The sequence below is a fragment of the Panthera onca genome, chromosome B2 (genome assembly GCF_046562875.1).
Source record: "Panthera onca isolate mPanOnc1 chromosome B2, mPanOnc1 haplotype 2, whole genome shotgun sequence".
Lineage (NCBI taxonomy): Eukaryota > Metazoa > Chordata > Mammalia > Carnivora > Felidae > Panthera > Panthera onca.
The window spans coordinates 117,797,942-117,812,927 of NC_138343.1; the positions used below are offsets into that span (position 1 = coordinate 117,797,942).

Consider the following 14,986-nt stretch of genomic DNA (forward strand, 5'->3'; position numbering starts at 1 on the left):
AAAAGCAAGAAACAAAATAAATAAAATAAAATTCAGCCTTGAAATTACAGTATACAAGAATATTTAAGGATATGAGAAATTCGTCACAACATACTGCAAGGAAAAAAGTAGGTTACAAGGCCAGACGCCACATCATTCTTTTTTTTATAAAGTATATACTATAGCACATGTGTGTGTGCACATGTGTGTATGTATGTCTGTTTCTAAGGAGATATACTTCTGCTTGATGTATTATAGATAATTTTGAATGTTATTCCATGAGTTTTTCTGAATTTAAAAATTGTATAAAACAACACAGGTTACTTACATAAGTTAGAAATTAGAGATTTGAAGCCAGAAGTATTTAAAATAATTTAAAATATTGCATTTGAATATTTAATATTTTCAGACCTTTTAACTGTGTCTGGCTACTGAAATAAATCTATTATTAAATGGGTGCAGTGAGTTTTTTTTAAGGTTTATTTATTTAGAGAGAGAGAGAGAGCGTGCGCGTGCACACACAAGTGGGGGAGGGGCAGAGAGAGAAAGAGGGAAAGAAAAGAATCCCAAGCCGGCTCCATGCTTTTAGCACAGAGACTGATTTAGGGCTCAATTCCACCAACCATGAGATCATGACCTGAGCTGAAATCAAGAGTCAGATGCTTAACTGACTGAGCCACCCAGGTGCTCCAAAACAGTGATTTCTTAAATAAATGTTATACTCAGACATTAAAGCATAAATGTTTTGGGGTGCCTGGATGGCTTAGTTGGTTTGAGTTCAAGCCCTGGGTCAGGCTCTGTGCTGACAGTACAGAACCTGCTTGGGATTCTCTCTCCCTCTCTCTCTGCCCCTTCCCTGTTTGTGCATGCTCTCTCTCTCTCTGTCTTAAAATAAACCAATATGCTGTTTTTTTTTCTTTAAAAAAAGCATACATATTTTATAGTTAAACACATATTTCTTGTCTAACAAAATAAAAGGTCATCCTGAGTTGCCTTGGGTGACCAAGGGTTCCAGTTGACTTTCACTGATACTTGACTATGTCTTTCTGAACTGTATGACTTCATTTTCCTTGATAACCATTTGTAGGTATAGTTTATTGGGAGGACCAAAGAACCTTCTAGGACAAAAACCAAAACAGCAACAATGCATTGGGACAGGACCACAGCACAGAAGAGAATCGAGGGACCTGAAGAGGGAACTCACCATGTGGAATGGAGTTGGCTGCATGAATGAGTCAATTCACTAGTAGGACCCAAGGGGTGGTCAGAGGGGGTGCTGGCACAGGAGTGTTGTTGCAGCTTAACCGGAATCTTTCCAATACAGTCATCTTGGCACTGTACGTTGTCCTCAGGGGAGAAAAAGACTGTGTGTGAATTGTTAAAAGATAAACTGAGGCAGATTCAATTTTTAACAATTATTTGAGCAAAAATTGATTTGAAGCTGGTAGCATCCAACCTAGCAGACAGAAAAGAGCTCTGGGGAGCTGTACAAAATGAAAGACTGTTATAGGCAGAAGGGAGGGGAAACAAGGAAGTTATACTAGGATCAAAAACTAGATGGACTATTGCAAGGTTACTTTCCTTTTGATGGTGGGGGTCTATCAGGCAGATTCCCTAACTAATGCTGATCAGGCAACTCCTGACTGACTGGTTTAAGGTTCCATTTCTAGGACAGTTGAAACTATTATAAGTCTTGGTGTGGTGACGGAGGGCTTAGCATAAGTGACTCTGTTTGGGGCCTCCTATCTTGTTTTTCACAACAGGAACATGCTACCTCAATTAATTCTCTAACTCTCAGAGGTCCAAGCAATCTTGTGTGTCCCCCTATCCGCTGTTAACAACCGAATAAATGTAAAGATCAAATTTACTTTATTCAATGATTCATGAATAGGGGCAGCATACCATCTAACAAATAAAAAGGAGCTCCGAAGACCTGAACAAAATGTGGAACTTTTATAGGCAAAAGGGGGCAGGGAAAAGGAAAGGGCAGACTGTTATCTTTCTTTGGGGGCTGGAAAGGGGCAACAGGTAGATTATCTCACTATAGCTGACCAGGAATTTCCAGATTTACTTGTTTAAGATTACGTTGCTGGGAAAAGTTGAAACTGTAATTAGGTGAGGTATCTATCAAGACCTGGTTTACTGATGTGAGACTTAGCATAAGTGACTCCATTTTGGATCTGTTGTCTCTGGCTGTCTCTCTCAACATCACCAAGCAGAATGTAATGCATGGGGGGAAGAATCAGTCTTCTCATTTGCAAGAGATTGTAACCATGAGGACTGTTACCATGTGGCCAGGTGAACCACCAATCAGCAAATGTCTGGTGAGGATAGAAGGCTTCCTGGAGAGGAGACTGAACCAGAAGGGCTCAGTGAGGCAAAGGCTGGGGAAGGACGGCAGCCTGGAAGATTCATTAGCGATGTCAGACACCATTTAGAACCCCAAAGGTATTTTGGAGGTATTTCATCAGGGGCTAGAGTTCTGCAGGGGCAGCAATTAACAGTCAGATGTTAATGTTAATGTCAGCTATTTTTTTAGCCTCAGGTTGGCGAAGCTTTAGAACATTATTACTTAGGGGGGGTGCCTGGGTGTCTCAGTTGGTTAAGCGTCTGACTTCAGCCCAGGTCATGATCCCACGCTTTGTGGGTTTGAGCCCCTGTCAGGCTCTGTGCTGACAGTTTGGAGCCTGGAGCCTGCTTTGGATTCTGTGTCTCCCTCTCTCTCTGCCCCTCCTTTGCTTGCACTCTGTCTCCGGAAAATAAATAAATATTAAACAATTTTTTTTAAATAAAAAAGAACATTATTACTTATGACACTGTTTCTTTTTTATGAAACTTATTTGGGTGTGTTGTGTTTTTTTTTTTCACAAATCTGACTGCTTAAGCAGATCTGATGCTTATAAAAGTTTCATTCAACAATACATTGAATAACCTCTATGCACTTGTAAATATAGACTTTGTCTCTGCCTTCAGGTGGTGACCAGGAAATGTTTGGTAAATAAGGGTTATTTAGTACGGTTCCTTATGCAGGTAAGAATTACTCTTCTCTTTTGGTATGACTCCCCCCTCTTCCTGAAAAGGGGAAAATCTTTACAAATGGAAATGTATGTCATCTTCACAAAGTGACACTTACCCTGCTTTTCATAGAAAGGGGGAAGGCAGAGTTCTTTCATTGCAGTTTCTCAATTGCCCCCAGTCCCAAATCTTAATGTCAGAGTGACATATTTTGGGGTGGCATATTCTTATCCCCTTCAATAGCAGTGTGGATTGTTTTTTGTTTGTTTTTGCAGCTTTTAGTGTATAACTTATTGCAGATACTCGTGTTTCTTTCTCTGTTATTAGGTGATGAGCTCCTTAAAAAAAGATGTCTTATTCACCTGCACAACCTCAGGACAGGGGAATCCGTCAGGCCTCTCTAATCAGCCCATGATTGTTATGAGTGTGCAAATCAAATACTCAACTTGCTAGAATAATTTTAGAATGAGAGTAATGAGCTTTATTACTTTCTGTGTATGATCTTTATGTCAACTACTGTGGTTGTACCAAGGTCTTCTTTGCTTCCATTCCCATTCTAGGACGCATTTAAGATAAGTCAAGTGGTATCCGCAAAACAGGCTACATTAATTTAAGGGGTGCGTCTAATTTTTCTTAAATGCAGATTTCTTTGCACTTAAAAGTACAGTAGAATTCTGCTCCAAGGTCAAAAGGCCTCCCCTCCCCCAACTAAGTAAATTGCTTTTTCCTCCCATTTTACCAATGCTTTAATCTACAAAAATCAGTTAGCCGGTTTCCATTTCTAGGCATAAAGCCATTGTCAAAAATTAGAGACGTTGCCACAATTTGACTTTTTTGTTTTTTCAAGCAAAGTCAATAACACATCTAATTATACAGATGGACATGGTCTCGTTCTTGTACATCTCGTTCTTTGCAAATATTTTGTAATCAGAACTGTTTTTGAAAGCTCTTTGCAAAACTAAACACATGGATCCTCAGGCGGCCACGGGCCACGGAATGCTTGGAGGCAGGTCCCAAGCTCACCCTAATCCCAAAGCTTGGGGCAGGAAAGGCCGCGCCACGGGAAAAAACCGAGGGCTGCCAAAGGCCGCAAGAGGCCGCCGGCTCGGGAGCGCAGACGGGGACGCAGCGCCGCGAGGCACAGAGGCGCCCCCAGATCTCCGCGGGCGCGGGTCGCGGCGGCCTCTCCGCCCTCCCCGAGCGGGGCCGGCGTCGCTCGCCCCAATCCGGGTACCGCCGGGCGAATCGCCCGGCCCCTTCCGCCGCTGCCGGGCGCCGGGCCTGACCATGCGGCTCCCGCGGGCGCTGCGGCTCTGGGGGCTCGGCGTCTCCGCCGGCCTGGTCGCCGCGGCCCGAGCCCCCGTCGCCCCCCGCCGTCGCCTCCTCCAGTCCCGCCCCCCCGTGCCGCCCGCGACTCCCCGGCTCCTCCCCGGCCTCCGCCTCCGCCTCGCGCTCGGCCCCGGGCCGCAGCGCCGGGCCGCCGCCGCCGCCTGCCCGGACGCGCCGCCCCGACGCGCCGCCGCCATGGAGCGCCCCGGAGCCGGTGAGCCCGGGCTGCCGAGCGGGCCGGGTGGGCGGCCGGGGGCGTGGGCCCCGTTCATTGCCCGGCCTCGGGGAGGGCCGGGCCTCGCCGCCCCGCCGGCGCCACCAGCGCGGGGAGCGCGACCTCACGCCCGCCGCGCTCGGGGTCCCTTGTCGGTGCCAGTGGGACTCGGGGGTCGCGCCGAGGCCCCCCGCGCAACCGGGTGTGCTGGCTGCTGCTTGGAACCCAGCGTTCCAGTGCAGGCGCTGTTGGTGTGGCGGGAGGCGAGGGGTGTGAACCTGCCCCAAGTTTCACTTTTGTTTCCCCCTTTCTGATCTTGTGACCTTCAGTTCAAATTTCAAGTCATCCCCTCCGCCCCCCGACGGTGTTTGTGTGGTCAACGAAACCCACAAAATCGCGGTTTTCCTTGTTTATCGCAGACATTAAAGACCCGAGCTATCCCGCTGTTTCACGTAGAATTTTATTCTAGGTGTGGAAATGACCTCTTTTAAACTGGCGCCAAATCTGTAGTGGGGCCCAGAATTCATTTCCAGTTGAAGTCCGCGTTTCTTGTGAACTGAACTTTGTGGGTAGAGCGAGCGAAGGGTTGGACTTGGGGCGAAAGGGACCAAAAGCCAATCAGAGAAAAGACGCTCCCCGGCGGGATATTTGTAGTGTAAACGCATAAAAAGATATAAAGACCCTTAAAATGTTAAAATGTGTTACATGACAGCCAGTAACCAATAGAAATTTGTGTACAGATGTTATGGAGATGACCTTGTGGGTTGGTGCGGAGGGCGGGGCGAGTGGGTGGGGAATCGTCCGGGAGAAAGGAGACCCACACCCCGGGCGCCCTGCTTAGTGCGTGTCCTTGCAGTTCTGGATACTGATGGCGCATCTGGGCCTTTCCCTCAAACTAGCGAAGTTTAAGATGATCTTGGAGTTTACCAAGTAACGTTCCTTTTCACACAGTATTAACTTATTTTCTTCATTTCTTTCTGGTAATGGATTGTATTTTTGGTCTCTTTTTATGAAGAGGAAAGCTAAGCTGACTTGTTGATTATCACACAGCTCAACCCTTATCTAGATGTAGGATGCTACTATTTTTAGTAGCCACACCGGGACTGGCATGGATGGCAGTGACCCTTTCCATTGGGTCTTGGGGAATGTAACTAGCAGACTGAGTAGAAGAATCTTATCTAATGAAATCACATTTTATTATCCAAGTAGGAAACTTGCCTTTTTTGTGGCAAAGGGCAAAACTGGCTATCCTTTTTCCCCTCTGTTGGCCTGTCTTTAATAAAGTCACTTGCTGAAGTGCACATATATTCGAATATTAGTGTATACTTATATATAGTTTTGCATGTACGCCTTACATTTTTATGAGAGTAATTTTTTATTTAAAATGTTTGACTAGCAGAGGGGGGGAAATATAAATATATTGAGTATGGCTATGTCATCATTTAGAAATGATTTATATTTCCTTTAGTCTTTGTCTGTATAGAACATACAATATTGTATTTGCTTTAAAAAGTCAGTATTAGTAACAAACTTCTTTGGTTGTGCTAGTCTTCATAACCATTATTCTTGGTTGTCATTAGAGTGAGTATGCTTTATTCTCTGAAAAGTTGTTCCACTTTTTCTTTAAACAAAGCTGTGGTGAGTCTTTGTCAATATATGTGATAGACACAGATATGTTAGCGAGAAGAACATTTTTACAGCTCCTGATCTATTGCCAGAGTGTTTTTTGAAAGGATTCCCTCAGTTTACAGCTCCATAAACTATGTATGTTTAAACTGTAACCTTGGGCAAGTTACTTCACTGGCTAGTCTGTAAAATCAGTAAGTTAATAGTACCTCCCCGATACCATGGTTGTGTGGATTAAAGGAGTCATTATCTATAAGTGCTTTCAGCTTAGCCTAACGTTACTACATGCTCAAGTGTTAGCTGTTGTTTTTAGTAGGAGTAGTTTCCCGGTTTCATCTCATTTTTGTTACGAATGCACTTAGCATCATTCTTATTTGGATTTGTGCAAAAGATAATTTTAACTATAGTTGCACCAAGTTTTAAGTACTCAAAACAACCAGTTTATGGTTTAAATGCTATTATTTAATAGTTCATATCTACAAACATGGTTTCTTTTGTTCTGTAGTTTAATGGAACAAAGTCTGTATTTCAAGTTCTGGACTGTTGATTTGACGTAGCATTGCATTCAAGAGTTTGTATATGCCTTATTTAACAAGATGGAGAATGATAGTGAGCAAGTCATATGCTTTACCTTTTATAGTTTGGGATAGCAGTACCTTTCCTTCATTGTCCCGTGAAAAGGAGAATCTGTGACATGCTGAAGCTGCTGTTTCAGCACCGGAAATGATTTGTTCTTGGGCATTGAGTAGCCATACTGCAGTATAACTGAGTGATTTATTAACTACTCTCAAGTGTGTGCTTCTCTGTATCCAGTCATTCAGTACAAATGTACTGCTCACCAGTTGTGAGCTGTACATTGTACTAGGCATTGAGGAATCAAGTGAGAAGGTGTGGCACTTAAGGGACTTATATGGGGACCATACTTATTGGTAGGGGTGTAATTATGAAAAGTGTCCTCTTTCACTTTCAAAAGTGTCCCAGTTTCAGTGGTAAATTATATATGATTACTTTAGCTTAGTGTCTAAAGGAGAAGACAGACTAATGGAGACGTACCACATTGTGTATTTGTCCTATGACTGGAGGAAGCACTAGGTACTGGGAAGGGGATAGGATTCCCTAACTCAGCCCTGAGCTGGGGATAAGAAAGTTTTCCCTAACAGTAAACATCTGATCTGAGTTTTTACTTTTTTTTTTTTTAATGTTTATTTAGTTTTGAGCGAGAGAGAGAGAAAAAAATGAATGGGTGGGGGAGGGGCAGAGACAGAGGGAGACCGAATCTAAAGCAGGCTCCAGGCTCTGAGCTGTTAATACAGAGTCCAACGCAGGGCTCGAACTCCCCGCCAGATCATGACCTGAGCTGAAGTAGGACTCTTAACCGACTGATCCACCCAGGCACCCCTAAGTTTTCACTTTTAAGTTGATTATTCTCAACTGTTAACATAATCTCCTGGTGTGGTGTAGAATCAAGGTATGGAAGAAGTTGAAAGGGGATCTTTTGGAGCAGTGATTTTAAAACTTCGATTGCGTATTAGAATCACCCTGTGAGGCTTTAGGAAAATACCAGCAGCTGTCCTGATCTCCAGAGATTCTGATTTGATTGTCCTGGAGTGGGACCGAGACATTGGTAATTTTAAAAAGCTCCAGGTGATTCTAAATGCAGCCAGGATTTAGAATTTTTCAACTAGGACAACGATGTCATCTAGGAGATAAATAGTCGGGCCTGGAGAGTTGGTATGAGTTGCCTGGGATCACATGGCTAGTGAGTGGGAGCAACACGACCCTAGAATGCCAGCCTTCTGATTTCTGGTACCAAGTCCTTTCTTTCTTTTCTTTTAATTTGTTTTAGTGTTTATTTTTGAGAGAGAGAGAGAGAGAGAGAGCAGGGGAGGGGCAGAGAGAGAGGGAGACACAGAATCCGGCGCAGGCTCCAGGCCCTGAGCTGTCAGCACAGAGCCCAACTCGGGGCTTGAACTCAGGAATCGCGAGATCATGACCTGAGCCCCCCAGGAGCCCTGCAGGCCCTTTCTGTTACAGCAGCCAGCTGGCCTCGCCTCTTTACCTAAATGCCTCTGTTATCACCATTGTCCTTTCCTGAGTCTCCTTTTGGTGTAGCTAGAGGGATCCACATCACCCTGTCCTCTATTGGTTAATTGAGCTCGAGAGAAACTAAAGTATTTCAAGAACTATTTTCATTTAAAAAATGACAAAATTTAATTCATCATGCTTTTCAAGTTTTCCTTTTGCCTTCAAAGTGTATGATTAGAGCCCAGAAGTCAGCCTCTTATGCCATTCCATGTATTGTCAAGAATCCAGTCTATTTCCAAGTGGCACATGGACTTTAGAGCTACAATTGAAATGTCAGTGCTAATGGCCAATTTCATGTCACTGAGTTATTTTTTTCCTCCCAGCTTCATTGAGATGTAATTGACAAATAAAATTGTATATATTTAAAGTGTACAGCGTGATGATTTTCTATAATGTATTGTGAGAGGATTACGACAGTCAAGTTAATTGACACATCCATCCCCTCACATACTTCTTTTGGATGAGAATGCTTAAGGTCTCTCAGCAAATTTCAAGTATATTCTACAGTATTTAATTACAGTGACCATGGGGTACATTAGTTCTTCAGAGCTTAGTAACAGGTTCTTAGGCTAAGGATACAATAGAGAAAAACGAAAGTTGGGTTTGTTTCATTTTGTTCTGATTTTCATTCAGCTTTGTGCATATTTAACTGCCCAAATACTCTTTGCTGCTACCTTTTCAAGTGTAAGCGGGTCAGTAATGATTCTTTACATGTAGCTGCAAGTGCCCAAAGGTGCTAGATGTGTGTCGATCTATTATTAAAATTTTTGTTTCGGTATAAACTGCATTTGTATTTTTCAATGCAAGCAAAAAATAGAGAGGGAACCTTTACTTGTTCTCACATATTTCAAATAGTTGTAAGCATGATTAGACTCATGCTAAAATAATATTTGTTGAACACTTGAGTGCCAGGCACTCGTACTTGATAAATAGCATCATTATTAAGAATGTACTGATGCTTTTGTTTGTTTTGGTATTTAACACGACTAATTTATATAAAAATCTTTTTGTGTTTTTTTTTTGCTTATATCTAGAAAATAGATGAGTGTGTGCGTGCACGTGCATGTGTGGTGTGTATGTGAGAACAATAGAGACCACTCAGATTGCAATAAAAATTTAGATTTTTTGGATATATATGTTAACTATGACCTTCAGTGATAGTTATGTTGTATACTGTAAGCCATATTCTTTTATTCTTTCCTTCTTTCCTCCCTCTTTTTTAAATTATTATTTTTTTAATGTTTATTTATTTTTGAGAGAGAGAGAGAGAGAGTGCAAGCAGGGCAGGGGCAGAGAGAGAGGAAGACACAGAATCCAAAGCAGGCTCTAGGCTCTGAGCCGTCAGCACGGAGCTTGATGCGGGGCTTGAACTCATGAACCGTTGAGATCATGACCTGAGCTGAAGTTGAATGCTCAACCGACTGAGCCACCGAGGTGCCCCATATTATAAGCCATATTTTTAATGGAGTGTGTTTTTTAGGTATTATATTTGAAAATAGAGGATTACAACAAAATGAAATAAATAACTTCATTAATACCTTTCATGGTAAATTAGTCTTTAGTAAATACAATTATCCCAAGATTTTGTTCAGTCCTACTTCAAACCACACTTATGTTCTTTCAATAAAAGTGTTGCAGAATAATGGTACTGGAACTACCACCTACTGATACATTTTGCAGTTAACTTTATCAGCTTGAACAGACACCCTCTTTCCCTTTACCTCCACCCGAGACATAGACTATTCCATCCATAACAAGAAAACAAAACAAAGACCAAATGTGAAATGTGGCTTTAATACTAGCAAATGTCCTTGGGAGGCCTGTGAAGGAAGCTATAAGATCTTTTGCTTTTTAATCATTGAATTTCTAGGAAGCATATTTAGAGCCTTGCCTTTTAAACTGAATTTCCAATATGAATATAATAATGGAGAGAAAAAATTTAAAAGTCTTTATTGGAAAAAAAATAAAGGTTAGAACTTGTACAAATGAGTACACATAAATCATATTGTTAAAAATAAACACGAAGGAGACTGACAAAACGTTATTTGTTTTCAAAAGTGTGCGGAAAAAAATGCAATTGTTTTTTTATTTTTATTTTTTAAATTTTTTTTTAAATGTTTATTTATTTTTGAGACAGAGAGAGACAGAGCATGAATGGGGGAGGGGCAGAGAGAGAGGGAGACACAGAATCGGAAGCAGGCTCCAGGCTCTGAGCCATCAGCCCAGAGCCTGACGCGGGGCTCGAACTCACGAACCGTGAGATCGTGACCTGAGCTGAAGTCGGACGCTCAACCGACTGAGCCACCCAGGTGCCCCAAAAATGCAATTTTAGAATGAAGAAAAGATAGCTACAAAAGATCTTGAGGATTGTTGATTAACTGTCTCCGTCTAACCCTGAGTTGAATACTGTGCTTCAGAAAATTATTAATGCTGTTTGACATAAAAGTGCATTGTAAAAATGTAGAATAGGATATAAATAATACTTAGGTTTACAGTATGTTTGAAGACAAGTTGTGTCATTTCTCAAGAGATGTTAATTTATATTGAATTCAGGTGACTTGTTTTAGTGTAGGATACAATGTTCAAAAATAAGTTAAATAATACATTTTTCTTTTTGGTATGTTACAGGAGGAATGGAGTCTAGTGAGTGTGAAAACGTGTCAAAAGAAACGGAAGCATTTGAAGAAGAAGAGTTTGAAGCTAGTGCTATGGATTCTCTGATAGACATGCCATTTGCCACCGTAGATATTCAAGATGAGTGTGCAAGTAAGTACTGAAAACAAGGCAGATTTGCCTACCATCCAGGTTACTTGCGAATAGAAAACAACTGAAAGCACCAATATAGTCTACAAATGTTTATTGACTGTATACTCTGTGCCCCTTACTTTGCTGTCTTCTGTAGAGCCTGGCTATCATTTGATACGGTTTTATCTTGACGAGGTTCTATAACTAGAGGATCCATAAGAAATTAGTTGGCTCTCCCCCGTTGTGGGGTTCCTTGCCACCTTGCAAGGAACATCTGTCCAGGTGGTAGAAGGGGCTGGGCCCACTCCTGCCTCCATGGGTGTGGACTCTGTCTTCTTGGGGTCCTTACTTACTCTCATTGTTTAGTTTGCAATTTGAACAACAAATCGAGGTGGTAGTTTGGAAGAACAATTAGAGTGCGCTTGGGTGGCTCAGTCGGTTAAGCGTCTGACTCTTAGTTTCTACTCAGGTCATGATCTTGGGGTTCATGAGTTCGAGCCCTGTGTGTCAGACTCTGTGCTGACAGCATGGAGCTTGTTTAAGATTTTCTGTCTCCCTCTCCCCCTACCCCTGCGTGTTCTCTCTCTCTCTCTCTCTCTCTCTCTCTCTCTCTCTCAAAATAAGTAAACATTAAGAGAATTAGTTTAATCTCTTCATTTCTAAGAAAAAAATGATACTCAGAGAAGTTAATTAGCTAAATTCACACAGTTGAAAATAACTACTTCCAAAATCTGTGATTTCTGATTTGTTAGTCATTTCTTTGGTGAACAGTTACAATCTCTTGAGACGAATGTTGTGCAGGATGCTTTGGGGGTGTATGGGGCGAGGGTGTGTCAAGAGAGGCATCTGACCTGGATGTGGGGTTATTAGGTGTCCTGGGAAGCATCCTGGAGGTTTGACAAGAGTACAGGCCTGGTGGATAAGTATGAACCATCCAGGGTTCTTTCCTTTATATTAACTGTCCTTGGATTTAGCTGATCATCTGGATTTTCTGTGGAGTGATGGAAAAGTACAGATTCCTCTTTTCCACCTTTGTGTTAGGCCAGGGGATCTTTTTTGTTTTTAAACATCCCATGCGATTCTGGTGGTCATCCAGGCTCAGAAACCACACTGCTCTCTATCTCACTGTCTTCCTACCCAGCAAGGCTGATTTATGTTTTGGGATGATAGAAGGAGAGAGGGATACTTAAAATGTATTAAATCTCTGGTAATTTTTTCTCCATTCCATAATCTAAGGGGAAAAGGAAGGACAAAGAGGTGTTTCCTCAGGCAGGGCACGGTTTCCTGTCTTATCCTTTACAGCTAGCCTGTAGAGAAGAGCCGCTTTTAGGGGTTTTACAGCTGTTCAAGGAGCCTTCATTTGAAGAAGTACTATACCTGTTAGATGGAAGAAGGTATCCTTTGGAAACAAGGGGCAAGCATAGCAAGGATTTAATCATGTTTTCCTTTTAATTTTCCATTTTTTGAGCGAATGCCTTGAGTGTTATCTAAAAAATGCAATCCCTTCTTTCTGATTTCATTACTTTCTCTAACTTGGAGGTAAAATAAAGCAGAATTTTCCTGAGTAGCCATGCCTACATGCCTGTGATGGGCATCTCCCATCCACCCTTCTTGCCCCTCAGCCCTGTTCCAATTCGAATCATTCCCACTGGAGTGCTCATCAGTTAGGCTGGAACAAGACGGGGACTTGTCTACCCTTCCAGCTCTAGGTACTTATGACTTTACATAACTGACACGGAGCTTATCTGTTTGAACAAACAGCTTTTACCTGGGACTGACAGAGAGATACTGCCAGAATCCCAGAGAGCAAATACTATTTCTGAAGCTGCTGTATTCTTAGATCTCCACTGGTGAGGAGAAACAATGACCACTGGGACCAGAAAGAAGGAAGGGGATGTGTTTGTGGCTCTGCACTCCTTTCCTGCTCTGAATGGACTAGCCACTTCTTCAGAGGATGGGCATTGGGAAGGTTAGCTAATCGTTTATACAGATAGGATCTTTTCCCTGCAGTATATGTTATATTTATTACTAAAGAAGTGTTATGCGTGTAAGTTAGGGGCTTGGGTCAGTCCACGCAAGTCCTTTTTTTTTTTTTTTTTTTTTTAATTTTTTAATGTTTATTCATTTTTTGAGAGAGAGCACGAGTGGGAGAGGGGCAGAGAGAGAGGGAGACACAGAATCTGAAACAGGCTCCAGGCTCTGAGTTGTCAGCACAGAGCCCAATGCAGGGCTCAAACTCGCGAACTGTGAGGTCATGACCTGAGCCGAAGTTAGAGGCTTAACTGACTGAGCCACTGAGGCTCCCAAGTCCTTTTTTTTTTTTTTTTTTTTTTTAAAATTAAAAAAAAAGTTATTTAATGAGGGAAAGAGCGCACTTGTGAATGGGGGAGAGGAGCAAAGCGGGAGAGAGAGAATCCCAAGCAGGCTTCGTGCTCGGCATAGAACCCGAAGCAGGGCTCCATCCGGCAACCCTGGGATCATGACTGGAGCCAAATCCAGGGTCATGCGCTCAACCGACCAAGCCACCCAGGCTCACACATAAGTCCATTTTTAGCTGTATAGTACTTTTGGATAGTTCAGTCTTTGTGAGTTAGAGGGCTTTGTGGGTTAGTCTAGACTCCAAACCACCATGTACAATATTATTTTTGTGGAAAGATAGATTTCAAATTCTAAGCTCCCAGTTACACACAGTCAGTGTGGTATGAGAGAAACAGAAAACTTGGGTTTTGAGTTTTGGTTATTTCATTTTCTACTCGTTTAGCCCTGGACACTTAAACTGTGTGAGCTGGGCTTTTCGACTGTGAACCATATGGAATTCCCTACTGTTTTCCTCCCAGCGTTGCTCTACAGATCAGAGGAGGTAATGTGGGCAAGAGGGCCATGAGAGATGTAAAATAATGCACAAATGCTATTTACAAAAGCTTTGAAACATATCCCTTCATTATTTGGGGACAACTTGTTCTCTCTCACTTTTATAATAGCATTTACTAAGACACTAGAAACAAATACTAAAATTCTTCGCAAACTAGAAACTACTAGCTAGTTTTTGTGAAATGAGATTTTTATAGAAATGCACAAGAACTGGGAGTTTTGTTGTCAACCCTTCAACTTAAGATAGCTATAGGAATAGTGTTTGTATCCAAAACTGGTTTGTGGCTTGAATGGACTTCGTGTGGCTTTTCTCTTACATTTATTAACATGGAAATGTAACCAATTTACTGGCCTGTGGTAGACGACAACCTTAAAATTCTGAAGTTGCTGGTTGTTGCCTTTGGTTCTTTTAGTTTCCTTTGGTGGGTGGAAAGTGTGAGTTAACTGCCAAGACATTCTTGCCGATAGAAACCCTGGCAGGGTGACGAGGAAAGTAGTGCTAACAAGAACATCGTGGGAAGGAGAATCCTTGCCAATAAGAAAACTCCTCCCCAAATGCTTGGTTCAGAGGGTCTTAGGCGCCAACTGTGTTACCTTGAGTGTGGGTGCTGTGTCACGATTAGGTGTCATGTGGTCTGGTTGGCCAAAATGGGTGTTTACGTTTTTTGTTTGTTTTGTTTTTGAGAAGAGATTATTTTACTATATGCTGCAATATAAAATGTATTGAATTTTATGCTGAATTAAACATAAAACGTATTAGAACTATATATATTAGAATATAAATATACACACTGGAAATAAATTATCTAAATGTAAGTGTGAAAGAAAATCTTCTACAAATATTGAGGAAGCAATACAACCTAAGTCACATCTTCTGGCTCTATAGGTTGAACATATTCTGGGAGAAAATATAACCTCACTGAGTTGTTGACCTGGGCCTGGGTGGGTCTATTCTCTCTACAAGATGGAAGTGTCAGTGGTTAGTTGGTTAGAAACCCAGCAAACCATCCGGAAAATGCTTGGAGTTGCTGTTAGTCTTGCCTCTGAAAGTTGAATGAGAGTCTGCACCGAAGAGTCATTCTGCTGCTGGAAGCAATAGCTTAGTGTGCTTCCCATGGACTG

The 14,986-nt window shown here is 42.1% G+C and overlaps 1 protein-coding gene across 5 annotated transcripts in view; it reads left to right on the plus strand.

The window, feature by feature from the left end:
* The first annotated feature begins 4,114 nt into the window (after nt 1-4,114).
* Nucleotides 4,115-14,986, plus strand: part of AKAP7 (A-kinase anchoring protein 7) — a 151,949-nt gene continuing 141,077 nt past the window's right edge. Inside the window, exons 1-2 of one of the 5 annotated variants that reach the window (XM_060616671.3) lie at nt 4,115-4,537; nt 10,877-11,014. In XM_060616671.3, the coding sequence (XP_060472654.3) occupies nt 4,282-4,537; nt 10,877-11,014 (394 nt within the window). In that variant the 5' untranslated portion in view covers nt 4,115-4,281. Of the gene's footprint in view, nt 4,538-5,442; nt 5,468-10,876; nt 11,015-14,986 lie in introns of those variants that run through there. The other 4 variants (XM_060616675.3, XM_060616669.3, XM_060616674.3 and 1 more) reach the window with 4 other exon arrangements.